A 17,865-nucleotide genomic window follows, 5' to 3' on the forward strand; every position below is an offset into this window, starting at 1 on the left:
TGGTTGCCAAAGAAATGAATTTCCTCACATTAAAACCAGATAAATATATATTGCACGCTATGGAGAGATTCCTCCTCTCTGTGCTGAATTGTGTAACTGTGATACTTAATGCAAATGTCTATCACATATTGTGGTATAGGCATAATACACTGAGTTTCATGTGCGTAATCAAGTCTCCCAGTAGTAGCTAGTCCCGTTGAATGTAACAGCCTGCTGCTAACTAATTGAGCTCTCCTTTAACACAAGCATTAGATACCTGTGGTTTTGGTACTGAAGTTCCTTGGTTTGATCCTCACAAACAACCGCATAGCTTAAGTAGCTGTCATGAGCTCCATCGATCTGTGAGAAGTTATTGTTTTTGAGATCACTAGTCTAATTTTTTTTCCTTTTTTTTCCCACCAAATGCATCCGATGAAGTGAGCTGTAGCTCACGAAAGCTTATGCTCTAATAAATTTGTTAGTCTCTAAGGTGCCACAAGTACTCCTTTTCTTTTAGTCTAATCCTGTTCACATTGGAATGAGTGGGAGATTTGCAATTGACTTCAAAGGGAGAAGGGTCAGACTTTGTTTTTCACTGGTCCTGGGTTGTGTGGGTTCACTTCCCTTGAGTTTAGCTTTAAGAGTTGAACTGCCTCAAACCTGTTATGAAAAAGCAAAACCCCAAATCAAAGAGATGGGTTTCGCTGAAGCATGTGGGTTTGGGAAGTTTTGCAAAGATGCATGAGGAGTCATCCTGCCTGTCTGCTGTGATGAGATCCCCAAGTATTGTTACACAAATGACTATTAAACCATGATATGCAACCTTGGCACGGGGCAGGAGGGGATTCTCCCTATCCAGAGGCACCAAAAAGCTGGCTTAGCATTTCAGTGAAAAGTTTGTAGTACCCAAAAGAGTTTTGGCTGGTTTAAGTTCCACAAACCTTCAACTAGCCCAGTTTTATGCTATGAAGATGAAGATTCTCAGCTTCTGATGAGCAAGCTTTCACAGTTCTGCATGAGCATGGAAAAAGTGCAAAATATGACAAATTCTCTTCTCGGTTACTTTGTTGCTGCAACCCCAAGAAATGATGCTGGTGCAACTGAGAGCAGATTAAAAACTGGCCTAAAATCCACAGTTAAATCAAAGGCAAGAATCTGACCCTTCATTTCTATATGTTTTCAGTGTAGCACCTGATTTTATTTCTCGTTAAGTTTGGGCATGTGCTATGCTTTAAATTGCTGGCTAAACTTTTGTCTGCGGAAGCAACAAAATGAACCCAGTCCAATGATGATTACTGATAAAATTAATGCAACCGTTAGTATAATAAGCACATTGATTTTCTTTAGATCCTCTTTTTCACAGACTTCTGGTCTTATGCTGCTAATATAAATTTCTTCTTGGTACCCAAAGCTCTTGGAGTACTGGCATGTTATCTGCTCTACACCAGGGATCTCTACATTTTTATTCTGGATTATAGATGAGAGCCAGACATTTCCACAGCAGCTGAGTGGGTTCCCAGCAAGATATAAGTTTTTAAGAGAGTTCTCTAATGCTAAAATGTTACTGCTTTGTAGATTACTAAAACTGTTTTTCTGTAGATCCAGAACTTCCAACGAAGCATCACTACCCCATTTGGGTAACCAGCTCAGCTGATTTTCCGACAGGTTTAAATGTTTAAGATGATGAAAATGAGGCAGGTCAATATTTAAAACTGTCATGCCATTGCCATGTAAATTCAAATACTCAAGAGATGTCTCCAGTCCTGATAGTGCTTTAGCCTCTATTTTCAGTCCTTGGTTCATGGAGAGCTCCAGGAGAATTAGTGAAGTCTTGTAAAAAGAATATATTGGTAAATTCTTCAACATGTTGTCAGCTAGATATAAGTACCTAAGAGCAGGGAAGTCAACAAATGATACACAACCAGTCTCCTCTCCAGTAAGCCTTTGTTTAGCTAATCCTGAATACATGCTGCAAAAGCTAATATTATTACTCTGGAGATTAAGCAATTTGATGCTGGGAAGGCTTGCAAAGATATCAAATTGCAGGGCTTGGAGATGATTGTTTTGAATGTAGAGCTCCTGTAAATTAGTCAATGTGCTGGCATCTAGTAAGAGATTCTGCAAAGCATTGAAGCTTAAATCAAGGATGGCTAGTGAGATCAATGCACTGTCATAATTTACTGCAAATGTCTGGAGACAATTTTTACTGAGATTAAGAAACCGAAGGGAAGACATTGACTCAAAGAACTCATTTGGGATGGATTTGATCTCATTATAACTTAAGTCTAAATATAAAAGCTGGGATAGATACAGAGAACTTGTGTTTGTATTTTGCTTCTGATCCAGAAGATGAAAAGGAGCTTCTAGCCAGTCCCTTTCCATATAGTCCATCTCATTGTGAGCAGAGTCTGCAGTAAGCTGCATTAAATTCTTAGATAAATTCAGATACGCCAGCTTGTTCACCTGGGGGAAAACTGGGAAGCGCAGTAGCTTGTTCTCACTAAGATCCAGCCACCTCAGGTTATATTCTTCCTTTGACTCTGTTGTATGAAAAGTCTCAATGCTGTTCCTACTGAGGTCGAGTATCTGCAGTTGTCTTAGGTTGAAATCTGAGATGCAAGTGATCGAGTTCATGGAGAGATTGAGCTTGGTGAGATGCACCAGAGTTTCAAAGGCACCTTCTTCTATGTCCATGATGATATTACTGTGGAGGTCAACCTCAACAAGAGCTGGTGACCCCTGAAACATCCTGCGCAATATCACGGTAATGCTGTTTTCTGCCAAGGAAAGATACTGAAGTGATGGTGCTTTGTGCATAAAATATTCAGCCATTCCATTGTAAAGTCTGTTGTGGGACAAGTCCAGTGTTCTGATCTCTGGTAAAAGTCCAACACCCGGTGTCCTATGCTGAGCCAACTCATCTAACCGGTTATTGGCTAAATTTACCTCCACCAGGCTTGTCATGTATGTGAAGACTCCAGGCTCAATGAAGCTTATTTGGTTGGATCTTAAATCCAAATGCTGGAGTGAGGTATAAAATGTCAGTGGCTTCTCAGAGATATTTTTTATCTGATTTCCAGACAAATCTATTTTATTTATGTTTGGATGGAGCTCTGGAGGGATTTGGTGAAGCTCTTTGCCATGACAAAATGCCTTCATCTTTACCTGCAGAAAAGAAAGAGAACAGGGAGTCCTGGTTACTACTTATGGGATGCTCAATGGCTTTTCATACAATATAAAGACAACATAATATTCAGAATCTGATTATATTCCTTTTCTTGGCAATTGGTCATACTATGCTGTTCTCTATTCAGGTGACAGGAAGTCTGAATTCCTTCACAGTGTAGGGTGGGTTTTCATTTCATTTCAACAGAGATACTCCTGACTTGTACTGCAATAAGAGTTCCCCTATAGGGAGTTATACTGGGGTAACTACAGCAGTATCATTGTATCAGTATAATTATGCCAGTAAATTCCCCCATGTAGATTACCCCTAAGAGAGAAGAGAATTGGGTCCTTTGATTTTTGAGATCTGGCATCATAAAAGTTCAAGCTGGAGAGGATCCATTAGATCATCTAGCCCATCCTCTAGCCAGCACAGGATTAGTCTGATTTGTACCTTTCATCCAGTTTAGTTTTAAAAGTCCTGAGTGGTGGGTCCCATCGCTTCCCTTGAGAATATTCCATTGTCTATTAGACCTTGCACTCAAACACTTTTCTCTGATATTTATTCAGCCTAAACTTCCATGGCATAATTTCATGTCTACCCCATCATGCCTCATAATAAACCAGATTCTGCCACTTTGCCTTAAATTAATAAGTATTATTAATAATTAAAGTATAAAATAAGTATTAATATATATTATGAATAGTTAAATGAATAATACTCCGTAATTAGCTCTATTGACTTCAGTGGGATTAGTCTCAAAGTACAGTACTACTCATTGAGAGGAAGTCTATCGGAATCCAGCCCTAAATAAACAATCCTTCTTCTTGTTATTTACACCTTTCAAATATTTGTAGATTGTAATCACATCTCTCCGTAACCATTGTTTAGCTAATCAATCTGTCTTTAAATCAGTGCCTCTGCTCCCAAAACATTTCTACATCTCACCTTAAACTCCCTCCACTTTATCCAGACCTCTGTCCTTCTATGTTTGTGCTTTCTCCAAGGCAACAGCTTCTTTCTTTTGGCCTGGTGACCAGTGTGGTGCACACTGTTTCATGTGGACTAGAAGGAATGCAGCAGGGAAATGGCATGTGGGGGGATTCACACATGCTGCAGCTCTCACTGGTACAGCTAAGGGTGAAATCGGGATGCGTAAAGGGTGTGGCCTTTTAAGGGATGCTTTAAAGCAGCTGGTAAGTTAATACCCATACATCAAAGTCAGTTTCGTCTTTTGGATGTGTGGGTCTGAATTAGGGTGACCAGATGTCCCAATTTTATAGGGTCAGTCCTGATATTAGGGGCTTTTCTGATATAGGCACCTATTACCCCCCACCCCATGTCTCGATTTTTCACCCTTGCTGTCTGGTCACCCTAGTCTGAATGCAGTTGATAGGGAGCTTCAAGTATGCATCCAAGGGCAAAATATGAGCTATAATTTGCAAGGAATTTTGGGAGCACTGGGCTAAAAGGCCTGGTGTAAGTGTAAGACGTACACATTGTGCTGTTAAAATTAACATCCAGCAGCAAGATTGGAGCAGAGTCCAAAATGCTTAGTAAGCATCTACGCTATCTAAATAGGTATCTATCTATTCATGTAGGTCATGGGATCCTCTGGGTCAAACTGCTTGCTGAATCCCTCTAATTATTCTTATATGGAGAACTAGGGGCTAACCATCATGAAGCAAGGCTGTGTGTTAGCCTTTAAAACAAAAATCTCTCCTCCAAACATCTGTTTCACACAAGCCGGAGGGGGAGAGGAGGATGAAGCCTCTGGGATGTTTACGAGAATCTGGGTAACATCCAGTGTTTTGTGAATCACTTACGCATGTGAGTAATGGAGAGTGCACATTGCCGGATGTGTGGCTTGTCATAAATATGCCAGACAAATGAAACCCCTCAGCCAGGGCTGGACTCCAGCTACACCCAGTCTGCTGTGCGGTGCTCCCCTCATGGCAAAGCTCTCTGAGAGTTCCCAAGTGAACCGCATATTGAAATTTGAACCCCAAATCCACCCAGAGCAGCTAAATCCCCAGGAAGGGGAAAGGAATGCATCCTGGCTTCTCTGAGCCATTAGCGCCTTCCCACCGAGACTTTAGAGTAGCTCACTTGAGCTGAAAGGTGACCAGAGGCCCAAAGGATCTAGCAGGGGGGTAGGGAGGAGGCCTTATTCAGTCAGCTAAGGAAGGGGTTGGGAGTGGGATGAAGAAAACTCAGGAGCCAGAAAGAATAGCATTTGCATGAGCATTAGAAAAGCTGTCATCTTCTGGGCTTGCATTCCTTCCTCCTCAGCTCTGGCAGCTGTTAGTTTTAAAGTACAGTGGCCTGCAGTGCTAAGAGTGGGAAAGTCAGCATCTGCTCCACATAGAAAAGGAGGTTATTAGATAAAAATTGGCCCAACAGCTCTGAAGTGTGGGGAAGTTTGGATTCAGATTCAAACTCTGCCACTCAACTCTAGCTGGTAATTTTTGGGGATGGAGCCAGCAGCTGCCTTCTCTTTAACAAAACTAAAACCAGGGTGGTTTGGATCTTGGTCCCATCTCATCCTAGACACTAAAGTTAGGGTGTTTGAACACAAGGCTTTGGGCTAGATCCTCAGCTTGTGTATACTGGTGCTGAGTTACAGCAGCTGCAAATCTGGCTCTTTGTCTCTTCTCTGCAATGGCCCATAAGGGAATTTGGGGGGTTGATTTTGAAATACCTCTTTAACTGAGTTGTGATGTTGCCAAACAAATACCTGTTGCGATTCAGAGCTGGGTCCAGTTTTATGAACTATCAGTCTTCGGGATGGGTTGGATAAAAGATTCCAGCTATGGCCTTCCTCTAGTCGAAAGATGTCATCACAGGAAGAGTGATTTGTGAAACATCACATTGTGAAATAACAGGGAATGTCAATTGCTCTCGCTATCAAAGTTAATCTGGGCTGAACTGTGTTTGGATTTGGACCCTGTTTTATCTCATTGGGCAGATTCTCAGCCAGTGTAGACCAGTATAACTCCATTGAGATTAATGGTGCAGTGTCATTTGACACTAGATGAGAACCTGGCTCTGACTACAGAGTGTTTTGTCAGCATCAAATGTATCCCAGTTGCACTAAATAGATCAAAACTTTTTTGGACTCTTCCTTTGCCTGGAAGAGTGAGGTTTACAGGGGGGTTGAGGAAATCAGCCAATATTTACTTCTCAAGGAATCAGCTTGATCTACAACCCATCAAAATGAGGGCAGGGGGTAAGCTCTTATTAGATTTATGGTGTGTGTCATCCTGAGTTCGCATGTCTGGGATACATGGGACCAAAAGTGTCATGTTTACAGTGGTTTCATCATTTCTTCCTCTCCAGCCAATAAGTGAGAGATTCAGCCACCTTCCCAAGTTCTTTTTGTATGCTAGACCCTAATTTCCCTGAATTCAGGAAGTGCATTAGTACAGCAGGAAAGGAATGAGTCCCATAAGGGAGATCTGCACAGCCAGCAAATTATTCTTTTCCCTATTTTGGAAATTCTTGAGGATTTGTGCTGAACAGCTTCAACATTTAAAGAAGTAGAGGAGTATTTTTAAACTCCCCTTTACTGTCAGCTGTATCTGGGTAAAGGGAAGGAGGGAGAGGAGAACCAATTCATCTGTGAATAACATTTACATTCTGGTATAAGGTGTTTAAAAAACATCTGTGGGACAAATCATGCTTTGGAGATAGAGGTTTTGGGTTTTGTCTCTAAGTGGGCCTGATTCTGACCTCACACCCAGCATAAGTCAGGAAAAACTCCACTGAAGTTGGTGTTAAACCAGTGTAAGTGACGGGAGAATGGGGCTCACTGTCACTCTAGGGCAGTGGTTCTCAAAGCCAGTCCGCCGCTTGTTCAGGGAAAGCCCCTGGCGGGCTGGACCGGTTTGTTTACCTGCCGCGTCCACAGTTTCGGCCGATCGCGGCTCCCAGTGGCCGTGGTTCGCCGCTCCAGGCCAATGGAGGCTGTGGGAAGCAGCGCGGGCCAAGGGAAGTGCTGGCCGCCCTTCCTGCAGCCCCCACTGGCCTGGAGCGGTGAACCGCAGCCAGTGGGAGCCGTGATCAGCTGAACCTGCGGACGCGGCAGGTAAACAAACCAGTCAGGCCCACCAGGGGCTTTCCCTGAACAAGCGGCAGACTGGCTTTGAGAAACATTGCTCTAGGGGGAGCAGTGGGGTTTGTTCATGTCACAGAAGGAATTCCTTTTTTAAGAAAGGATTGCCTTGTGCGTAAGACGCTGGAATGGGACTCAGGAGATCTGGGATCTCTTCCTGGCTCTGCCACAGACTTCCTGTGCAACTCTGGGCAAGTCAATTAATATTTCTGTGCCTCCATTGCCCTGCAATAAAATGGGGATAAAAATCTTTCCTTTCTCCCACCTTATGCATGTCTTGCCCACGTAGGGTCTGTCTGCACAGCAGCTGAGAGGTGTAATTCCCAGGTCCTCTAGAGATCTGTGCGCTCGCTCTGTGTGAGTGTAACCCACACGCCTCCTGGGTGTGGTATTCTGTGCCCCTTTGGTGGCACCGAGACCACTTAGAGATTAATGAGACTGCTACCGCTTTAGCTAAGAGCCATGTGGCTTGCGGCTAACGCATTTAGCTCCCAAGGTCCCAGGTTCAATCCGTGCCCACTGACAACCGGGGTCTGTTGGCCTTACACGCGCTAGTGCGCTAAAATAGAGCAGTGCAGCCATGGAGACACTGGCAGCAGCTCAGGCTAGCCACCCGAGTACGTACCCAGGATCTCGCACAGGATTGTGCATGGGTGGCTAGCCCTGTCCCCTCAGCCACATTGCTAGCTTGAGCAGAAGTAGCACGTGTACTTCTACCCAAGCTGGGAATCACATCACCCGGCTGCTGTGCAGACAGATCCTGAGATTGTAAGCTCTTTGTGGCAGAGACTGTCAGTTACTACATGTTTGTGCAGCACCTTTGTCATCGGGGTCCCAATCTCATTTAGGGCATCTAGAATGGTACTACTAATAATTAAGGAGAGTCATGAAAGAGGAGCTGGCTCCTCCTTGGGGAATCTCTTACCATTTCACAGGGCGACTCTTCCAAGGGCCGATGGCTAGAGATCCCTCCGTTCGCTGCCAGGAAGAGTAAAAGATACAGTTTCATGGCTCTGCAGGGAAAAGCAAAGAAGGGTTCAAGCTAAACATGGTGTTAAGTCTCGGCAGCCACTGGACAGCAGGGTCCGCACCAGCGATTGGCACAGGGACTTGCATACATAGTAGAATAACTTAGCCCACCTCTGAGCTCGCTTCATTTGTAAAGCCCTCTGGCCCATTCCAGCAGAGAAGGGAGCCTTATGAAGTAGGAGAGCTGGCAGGAAAGCTCTAAGACTGAACGTTTCTATGGGTTGCCCACTGTGTTGCATATCTTAGACTGTCAGCCAGATTTTCAAACACCATGGCACCTGACAGCTTCCACTTACGCACCCAAGCATGTGATCAGGCTGTCAAAAGTGCTTAGCATTCAGTAGCTCTGTTGTTCTCAAGGCAGCTAGTGGATGATCATTGCCCTTGTAAATCTGGCCCTATCTCTCCTTTGTCTTCACCTGCGCACACTGGTGGTGCTCAACAAATGATATAATAGTCTCCACTTTTATAGCACCTCTCCTCCCAGGATCTGGAAGAGCTTTACAAACATTTTAATGAAGTCACACCAGACCCTGGCAAGGTACCGTACAATTATAGGGCCAGAGGGGACCATCAGAACATGTAGTCTGACTTGTATATCACAGGTGACCAACACCACCCAGTGCCCGCACAATAGCCCCACAACTGAAATGAGACCACTGGAGACTAGACTATTATGTGCCACAGGCAAAGAATAGGAGGGAGCAAGTTGCACCAGTGGCTGAGGCCCCCACAAAGGCAGGGAAATGAGTCTGTGAAATATACCCAGATAATCCTGGCAAGTGACCCATACCCACATGCCAATCGACCTGGGGAAAACTTCCTTCCTAACCGCATATTTGGCAATCAATTCGACCGTGAGCATGTGAACAAGAATCAGCCAGCTAAGCACCTGTGAGAGAGAATGCTTGATGCCACCTCAGAGCCCTGGTCCTCCCCATCCAGTGTTCCATCTCCAGATGTGGCCATCCTCGATGCTTCAGAGGAAGGAGATAACCTCCCCTGCCCCAAACTCCCCCTGGATATCGAAGGTTAGTAATAGTAGTATCCCCATTTTTCAGATGGGGAAACTGAGGCACAGAGGCTGAGTGCCTTGCTCAAGGCAGATTGAGTTTAATCAGTGGCAGAGCTGTGAATATAATTCACCAATCCTAGATCCAAGGCCCCTGCTCTGATCTCAAAGAACACACCCTTATTACAGCCTCTGTCATAAACATGACAACTCTTTCAGCAAATTCCTCCATTTCTTGAGTTTCTCGAGGCTGAACAGGTGGAGTCATTTACAGATGGTGGAACTCCCTGAGCTGAATCAGTTTTTAAAGGACATATTGGCTAACAGGCAAACTGTCTTTGGTGCATCAGTGCAAAGTGGCTCTGGTTGCCAGATGCAGAGTGGTGCAAACAGGTGCACTAGACAGGGGTTCTCAATCTTTTTCTTTCTGAGGTCTCCCCCTACCATACTATAAAATCTCCAGGGCCCAGCAGGGGTGGGTTCAGGGCTCTTGGCTTCAGCCCCACAGGGGGGCACTAGGACTCGAGGCTTTAGACCCGTGGGGATGCTGGGGTTCGGGGTGCTGGGCTTCATCTTCATGGGGGTACTAGGGCTTAGGATCCTGTTTTCAGCCCCACGGGCACCAGGGCTCGGGGTGCCAGGCTTCAGCTGTGTGGCCCTGTGGTCCCCTGAAGCCGGCTCACGGCCCCCTGAGGGGCTGCGGACCCTTGGTTGAGAACCACGGCACTAGGATGTGAGGCCTGGGAGCTTCCTGGAGAAATTCTAGCTAAGTCTGCTGGAAATCCTCTTTTGGGCTCTAGCCCCCAGCCAGTACAAATCACTTCCCTTTTGAGCGTGTCATTCACAGTTCTGTTTGCTTTTTCTCTTTGTCACAGCATTGCCCCATAGTTTGGCTTGATTCTTTCTACCAGTCCCTAGGCTTCCTGTGAGTGTAACTTTGCACGTCCCTCACAACATGAGCAACAGCAAGGATGGCTCCAGGAAACAGATCCTGGGAAGTTCAGGCCACCTATGACTTGCTCTGTTTTTAGAGCACATTTTCCTCATTCCAGTCGAGTCTGATCAGGGGTGGGGTGGAAATCTGGGAGCTGTGATACCGGTGGGTTTTATTTTAGGCTTGAACACTGCACTGTGATCAAAGGTTCTTAATGTCCTCGGTGCCTCAGTTTCCCGATCTCTAAAATAGGGACAGTATTCTAGCGGGTTTTCTGAAGCCTTTTAACTACTGTTGGCAAAGTGCTCCCAAATCTTCCAATGGCAGGTGCTGTACACTATCTGCTCTCCATGAATTCTCTGGAATTCTCCCCACTCAGCTCAAAGGAGCCCAAATTTGTTGACCTTCAGAACATGCTGCAGGACTCATCTGTGGGGTTGTTTTGGAGTAAGAGTCAAAGAGAGAGAGGGGATTGTCTGTGGTATCACAGTTGGATTTGAAAGGAGAAGAAAGTCTGACGTGCGTATTTATGATTTGTGATCCTTAAATAATGGCGAGGCATCCAGAGCTTTGCTTGGGTATCTTTCATATCTAAAAAAATAAAATAAATAATCTCTGCTGGATATTGCCCCACATAGGGCAGTTCTCTATGTATCCTGGGATATGGCTCCAAACAGTGCAGCCCTGAGTATTTCCTGTCTGCGATGGATTCCATCCATTAAACTAGCGCTGTGGGAGAATTTTACTCGGGTGCTTTCAGTAATAATATTTTTCACTTAAAAAGGACTTTGCAAATCCAAAGATCTCAAAGTGCTTCACAAACTGTAATGAATCATTGCCTGAACCCGGCTTGGAGACTGGGCTCTTCCTCCCCTGGGAAAAAGCGGCACAGAGTGGCTAAGTGACTTGCTGAGGGACCTTGGGTAAATCAGCAGCAGAGGAAGGAATCTGTCCATCCTACATATTTCTAAGGTGACTACCACATTGGTATCCAAGTGCAGTAGAATCCATTGCTAGTCTCCTGCTCTAACCACTAGACCACACAATTTCAGGGTAGCTAACTGTGGACAGAGTGGTATCGGATCCTCTCTTTCATGAACAACAAATAGACCTGAAGAGTCTATTCCTTTGGGTCACTTTCAGTTCAAGTACCAGGCTGAGGAGCTTTCTCCTGCTTTGCCTAGTTTTCATCAGTGCAGCTCCTTTGCTTTCTCACTCCACTGCCTGGTAAATAAGTGTGAGAGGCATAGGCATCACAGGATCTGTGGGGAGTCTGCCAGAGCGGGCTGAAGACCCACACGGTGCTGCAGCCACCAACAAACCCTGACCACCTACATCTGAGCTGATGGCTCTGACAACCCAGGATTTTCAAAAGTAATTTGGGAGCAGCTGAAACAGTAACTTGCTATAAAGGGAGCTGTTGTTACCACTAGGACTTCCTGAAATGCAGGCGGTTTCATTTACGGTCCCAGCATGCTCCCATTATAGTGAAATCCCCACTGTTTTCAGAGGGAACAGGGTTGAGCCTCAAAGCATCTTTAATGTTACAACTTTCCGCCTAGACTTTGCATCATCCCAGCTCCCCACTCCACAGTTGGACAGCGAATGAATTTTGGAGAATAAGATTCACCCCTCTCCCATCCCATACCAAACCTTAGGAACTGGGCCAGCATGTCTAATCAGATGATACAGACAAAGTGTAGGAGAAAAGAAGTATCATTATTTCCATTTCCCAGATAGGAAAACTGAGGCATATAGTGTCAATGACTCGCCCAAGGACATACAGGAACTGGGAATTAAACTCAGATCTCCTGAGTCCCAGTCTATTGCCTTAACAACAAGCTCTGCAATCCTCCTTTTTTGGCATTAAACAGTAACCATTAATAGAGGTTAAATGTTGCCATTTGTATTTAGCAATGACAACAACAAACTCCCAATTCCCTCAAGATTAGATTTCTGTAATATAGACAATTAATTATTACTATTTTTTCTCATCCAAACTAAAGAAAAGAGAAGCAAAGCCGCAATGTGTATTCCTTTAACATACGTAAGACACACACTAACTATACAGAGGGCCATGTACCCCCAGGCTCCTTAGTGCTATGCATTATTGCATTTGCTGTTTTTAAGAACAGAGTGAATATATTAATTTACCTTGTTTCATGTGTCAGTTATTTGCATTCCCACCCTCTGCTATAAAAAAAAAATCATATCCATCTCTCCAGAGTTTAGTCAGCCATAGCACAGATTAGATCACCCTTATTTTCACTCTCGCCCATTCAGAGTACGGAGTGGTTTCATTGGTAACTTTGCAGCCTGAGATGAAACTGAGACATTTTAAGGGAAATATCCTTATTTGGGACAGTGTCTGCTTTAAATTATATCCCTTGTCTCCCTTCTGACTCCTCTCCTGGTTGTTTGCTGGGTCCTAGCAACCACTGTGTTAAGAAGAAAAGTAGCTACTCGGACTCGTCCTGGAATGCCTACTTGGGGAAAGCACAGATTGAGAAATACAGGAATTTTGACTGAACAAGGCTCTCAGGTTTGGGCCCCGTGTTTGCCCAGAGAAATATTTGACTTCTCTTTGTAGATGTCATTGCTTGACTCTGTGTATGGATCAGTCAGTGTGTTTACTTTAGATTTTTGTGTCTGTGAGTTACATTCCTAAAGAGCTGTAAAGGAGCCACAGAGCGTATGATAAGCAAACTTAAAGTCCCTGAATCACTATCTTACAAAAGGTATCTTACAAAATAAATTGAGATTTCAGGATTATAAATGAGAAGATACAATACTGATGCAAGTGAAGCCCTTGGTCCTGGAACCCTTACTCACTGGAGTAATCGTTCCTCACACAAATCGTCTTATTGATTGATTTGTCCAGAAGGCCCTGATATAACTCGGAAGTAAATGGGAATTCATTATTGGCTAGAACACACCCTAGATGATTTATCGGTGTAGATTTAAATTGGACTACTCATGTGAGTAAGGGTGACTAAAGATTGCTGGGGTGGGCCCTGCTGCATCTAGACAAGTGGTTTGATTTCTGTGGCCACTTATTGTTCCACCTGCCTGACCTTCAAGTAAATATTTTCATTTAAAAAAAAGATTTTACATCTAACATTAAGATGTGATGGTGATTTCAGATTTACCGTGAGTTAATTTATATATGGATTATTTCATGCTGCCCCCTATGGTTGGACCAATATTTGTCTTCCAGGTGCCTTTTCCTACTTAAAATCCCACTGCTGCAAATTCCTTCCTATGCTGATTTCACCATTGTGGTCTCCAAACCCGCACTTGTCTGAATTTTGCTCTGTATTTTTCCTGTGGTTAAAAATAAGCTCTTTGGAGTAGGGCTTTGGTTGTTTTGTTTGTTTTTTGTAAGGCACCCTGAGAAGGAAAGGCATAAGCACCAAAGAGAGGAGAGGGATTATTTCGTGTGGCACGCAGGGGTATGATTAGGAATAATGAACAGAGAAAGAGAAAATCACATCTAACTGGAAAGCTTCTGATCAGTGAGATGTATTCCACTGTGGAAACAACTCCCAAGAGAAGTGGTGTGAGCCTTATTCCATGTGACATTTAGAGCCAAACTGGAAAAAACACTAAAAAATGGGCTATCGGAAATGATTAAGGCTGGCTGGAGAATATTTTTTTTCCTGTGAAAAAATTTACCAAAAATGAATATTTCTCATTTTTGTAGAATCAGAGAAGATGAGGGTCGGAAGAGACCTCAGGAGGTCATCTAGTCCAACCCCCTGCTCAAAGCAGGACCAACCCCAGCTAAATCATCCCTTTATGATTTATTCCATCATCATCCAAACATTTTCCTTGAAAATGTTCTTTAAAATTGCTCAGGTGTTTGTTGAAAAAACCAAACACAGATTTTCTTTAGTTTTTTCCAAATAAAAAACCAAAACATTGGGGGACTTTTGAGAAAACACTGAAAATATTTTACAGAAACAGAATTTTTTTTTCATGAAAGCTTCCCTTCTGTCGAAAAGTTTTTAATCAGCTCTTGGAATGATCCTGGAAGGACTAATGGAGCTTTCCCAACCCAAGCTGCAGTGAACTGTCTGCTGGGTGAATTCCACCATTGGCACATAAGACAATGCCCTGAGCAAGTGAAAATTCACATTGCCTGCAGACTGGAATGGGGGGGGTTCAACTGTCAAGCTTGTGTAGGGTGACCAGATAGCAAGTGTAAAAAATCTGGACGGGGGTGTGTGGGGGGGGGGGGTAATAGGTGCCTATGTAAGAAAAAGCCCCCAAAATAGGAACTGTCCCTATAAAATCAGGACATCTGGTCACCTTACACTTGTGGGAAATTTGGATTCATAATCAGAGATGAACCAACCATTGTGGGAAAGTCTATGAAATCTGCTCAGCCATGTGCCTATTCCTAGACCAGATCTCAAACCAAACTGTTTTAAAGATTCTGAATCATTTGGGTAACCTCCCTCTGCCATTATTTTTGTGAATATTTGCTCTTCTGGAGTTTGGTTGCAACGACACTTAGCAATTTACATCTTTAAAGTGCTGTAGAGACATTAGCTAGTTATATCTTGAGGATCCCAGTAATGTAAGGTAAATATTATCCTTATTTTACAGATTGGAAAACTGAGGCAGCGAGATCAAGTGCTCACTCCCATAAGGGACTGAGAGCCCTCAAATCCTGATTAAGTCAATGGAAGTTGAGAGCACCTGTGACCTTGTGGAACTGGGCTCTATGTGATTATCCCAAGGCCACAGCACAAATCACTGCCTACTGTAGCTCTTAGTGAACTCAACTGGGTTTCGCCGGTGACATCAGTGGGAGCAGAAACAGGCATGTGGTGTCAGTGCTGGGGTTAGAGTTGTGTATTCAGATACTCCTTTCTTTCAAAGGCCATTCTCGTGGTCTTCTCCCAGCATGACCCAGAGTAGGAAGTAGCAGAAATCCCAGAAGCTGGTTCTCATGAGACTTCCAGTGTTCTGTTGCACATCTCCAAGGGTTTTGGAGACACATTAATACTTCTGGGTGGTTATGTGAATCAAACCTCCAGCCCTTTGGAGTTTGTCCTTCACTAGTTTAATCACTCTCTAATGCAGCAACCTCGGCAGTCCTTTCTGTGCAGGGTCTGTCCGTAGATGGTTGGGTTCTGTTCAGAGCTGGACAGAGTGGTATCAGACCCTTACTGTGGACAAAGTAGTCTCAGACCCTCTCTTTCATGAACAACAAATAGACCGAAGGTTCTATTCCTTTGGATCACTTTCAGTTCAAGTACCAGGAACATTACCTTTGAGAAGTGAAAAAACTATCTGTCTGTCTGCTAAGAAATGAATCTCCAAGAGCAGGAGTGGGGAGAGAACCACAGACCTGTTCTCTGCCCCAGCACTGGACTAATCTCCCATGGGAAGCTCTACACTCGTTTATCATCTTCTCTCCTGCCCTGACCCCCCAGTCCTCTTCCCTTTTATCTCTTCCTTCCTAAGTAACCTCTCCAGCACCACTGAAAAAAAGCTTGTTGAACCCCTCCCTCCTCCCTATATCTGTCTATTTAGATTGTGAGGTCTTCAGGGCAGGGGCCTTCTACTGCTCTGAGTATGTACAGTTGCCTAGCGCAATGGTTGGCCCTGTGGCTCTATCGTAATAAATATAACTATGAAGATAATCTCTGGATGTGTATCAATAGAGAGAGATGACACAGAGAGTATGGACCTTTGACCAAAAGTGGTGGTATTATTATTATTTATTTATTATTCCAAGTGAATTCAATCTTTAAAGAAAAATTTAGGCAGATGTATGTGTTCTGTAATCCTAAAGAAGATCAAATGAGACGAGGAAATTAATTTCAGATACCTTTGACTGGGACGGTGTCCAGTAACCCTCTTGGGAATAATGTCTCATTCTTCAGGTAAAAGGCCAAAATATTTGATCTACCCACTAAGCCATAACCCTTTGCTTAAAAAACAAATCGAACTGATAAGTAAATAACAGAGAGATTTCATAATATTAAGATAATTGAAAACCCTTTTTCAATTACAAAAAAAAGTTTCCTGTTTTAATTAACCTGGACCTTTGTTTAGGAGACATATTTTTATGAATGAGGCTGCAGTGTTTGGCTCTCACAGTATTTTCTTTGAGAGAGAAGTTGGGTGAGGTAATGTCTTTTTATTGGACCAACTTCACCTCACACACCTTCTCTCTCTCATATCCTTGGACCAACATGGCTACAACAACACTTGGTATTTTCTTAGGTTTTTATACATAGGCATTTTCATTGCCTTTGCAGTGCCATGTGAACCCTGACACAGGATTAAGAGGAAGGAAGATTTTGACAAGGAATATTTGGCATTGTTGTATTCATATTTTCAAGGCATTGTACAAATGTTAATCAAGAATCATAACCTCCTGGGGAGATTGTCAGCATAAACCTTCATTTGTCTACAGTGGCTTCTGAGCTATCAGTTTCCTTCTATGCTGAGAATGGTGTCTCGCACACGGTTACCACTGTGTGGGAAGTTTAAAGGTTGCTTTTTAATAGCAGTGATTAAAGGTAAAGTAAATACTGCTATCCCCATCTTACAGAGGGGTTAAATGATTTGCTCAAGGCTGGATAGTGAGTCAGCACAAGAGCTAGGATACTCATGATGCCTGGCTCATTTCCCTGCACTCAATACCAGTACTGTGAGCCAGGAGACTTTCTATAGCATTAGTTTATGTACCTATACTGCAGAAGCCCCCAAATTGTACCAAGCACCATACAGACATGCTGATCTTGCCCCAAAGAGTTTAGAAAGTCTCACTACTATTTTCATTAGTAGTGAAAAGATGGAGGAAACATCACAATCGTTTTGTTGTAAAACTTACCAGTGCTTCCTTAACTTAAATGATCCAAGCCACTGTAATAGGCTCCCCAATGAATTAGCCATACAGCTGTATGGAACATGCTCACTGTGTGGTACGTTTGATCGGTTATTCAGCCTATTCATTAACACAAATTGTTTCATTTAAACAGTGCCTTCATCCTCGGTGCTATATTTTTTTAAAAGGCTGCAGCTCCAAGTTACTGAATCCCCACTTTGTCCTGCAGTCGGAGAAACATTTGGCTCAGCTTTCCAGCAGCATCAAAGTTTAACTTGTTGCTGTACGTACCTGCTGTTTGGATGAAGGAGGACACTTCCCTTCTGCTTGCAGCGTTCGTCTCCCAGGCTCTCCCGACAGCCCTCCAGTGAAAGTTGAGGAAGGGCTTCCTTGGGGAAGTTGCAGCTCTGCTACAGGCCAGCTGACTAAAAACTCTGAGAACTCAGACAGAAGTTTAAGTCACTGAGAGAAAAAAAAATACTCCCAATAGACTGGCCCTTGAATTCATTGCTCAGCAGTCATCTGCTCTAACCTATTCCCAAGCTCCCGTAAGCATGTGAATATAGACCTCAGTAATAGTAATTAAATGTGAGTCCTCTGCTCTTCTTCTCATTTTCCATTTCACTTGCTTAACCTTGGCTTATTTCCTGGAGGTTCGTAGCTGATAATAACGCCCCTCTCATATTGACACATTGAAACATTCTGCGAATACCACCAGAAATCCCCTTTGCAGATTTCGAAGGTAAATTCATAGTATCTTTCTTACAGATGTGTGTCTGGTTCA

General features: G+C 43.7%; 1 protein-coding gene across 3 annotated transcripts; it reads right to left on the minus strand.

Annotated features, from left to right (window-relative positions):
- Positions 1 to 503: 503 nt before the first annotated feature.
- On the minus strand, positions 504 to 17,665 carry LRRC32 (leucine rich repeat containing 32). Of its 3 annotated transcripts, none has more exons than XM_038411391.2 (3): positions 17,373 to 17,665; positions 8,185 to 8,272; positions 504 to 3,144 (listed from the first exon to the last, which is right to left on the minus strand). In XM_038411391.2, the coding sequence occupies exons 2-3, from the start codon at positions 8,266 to 8,268 to the stop codon at positions 1,204 to 1,206; spliced, it is 2,025 nt and encodes a 674-aa protein (XP_038267319.1). In that variant the 5' UTR covers positions 8,269 to 8,272; positions 17,373 to 17,665; the 3' UTR covers positions 504 to 1,203. The 3 variants fall into 3 exon arrangements, with proteins under 3 accessions (XP_038267319.1, XP_043359998.1, XP_038267407.1); XM_043504063.1 differs by lacking the exon at positions 17,373 to 17,665 and adding an exon at positions 17,088 to 17,353; XM_038411479.2 differs by lacking the exon at positions 17,373 to 17,665 and adding an exon at positions 12,389 to 12,518.
- Between the last annotated feature and the right edge of the window lie 200 nt (positions 17,666 to 17,865).

The sequence above is a fragment of the Dermochelys coriacea genome, chromosome 1 (genome assembly GCF_009764565.3).
Source record: "Dermochelys coriacea isolate rDerCor1 chromosome 1, rDerCor1.pri.v4, whole genome shotgun sequence".
Classification (NCBI taxonomy): domain Eukaryota; kingdom Metazoa; phylum Chordata; order Testudines; family Dermochelyidae; genus Dermochelys; species Dermochelys coriacea.

What these genes read in the sequence shown, in the direction of transcription:
- LRRC32 (XM_038411391.2), bottom strand. Translation starts at nt 8,268, where the DNA reads ATGAAACTGTATCTTTTACTCTTCCTGGCAGCGAACGGAGGGATCTCT. An exon ending in AAGAGTCGCCCTGTGAAATG is followed by an intron (nt 3,145 to 8,184) that starts GTAAGAGATTCC and finishes TCTTTTCTGCAG; the next exon opens with GTAAAGATGAAGGCATTTTG.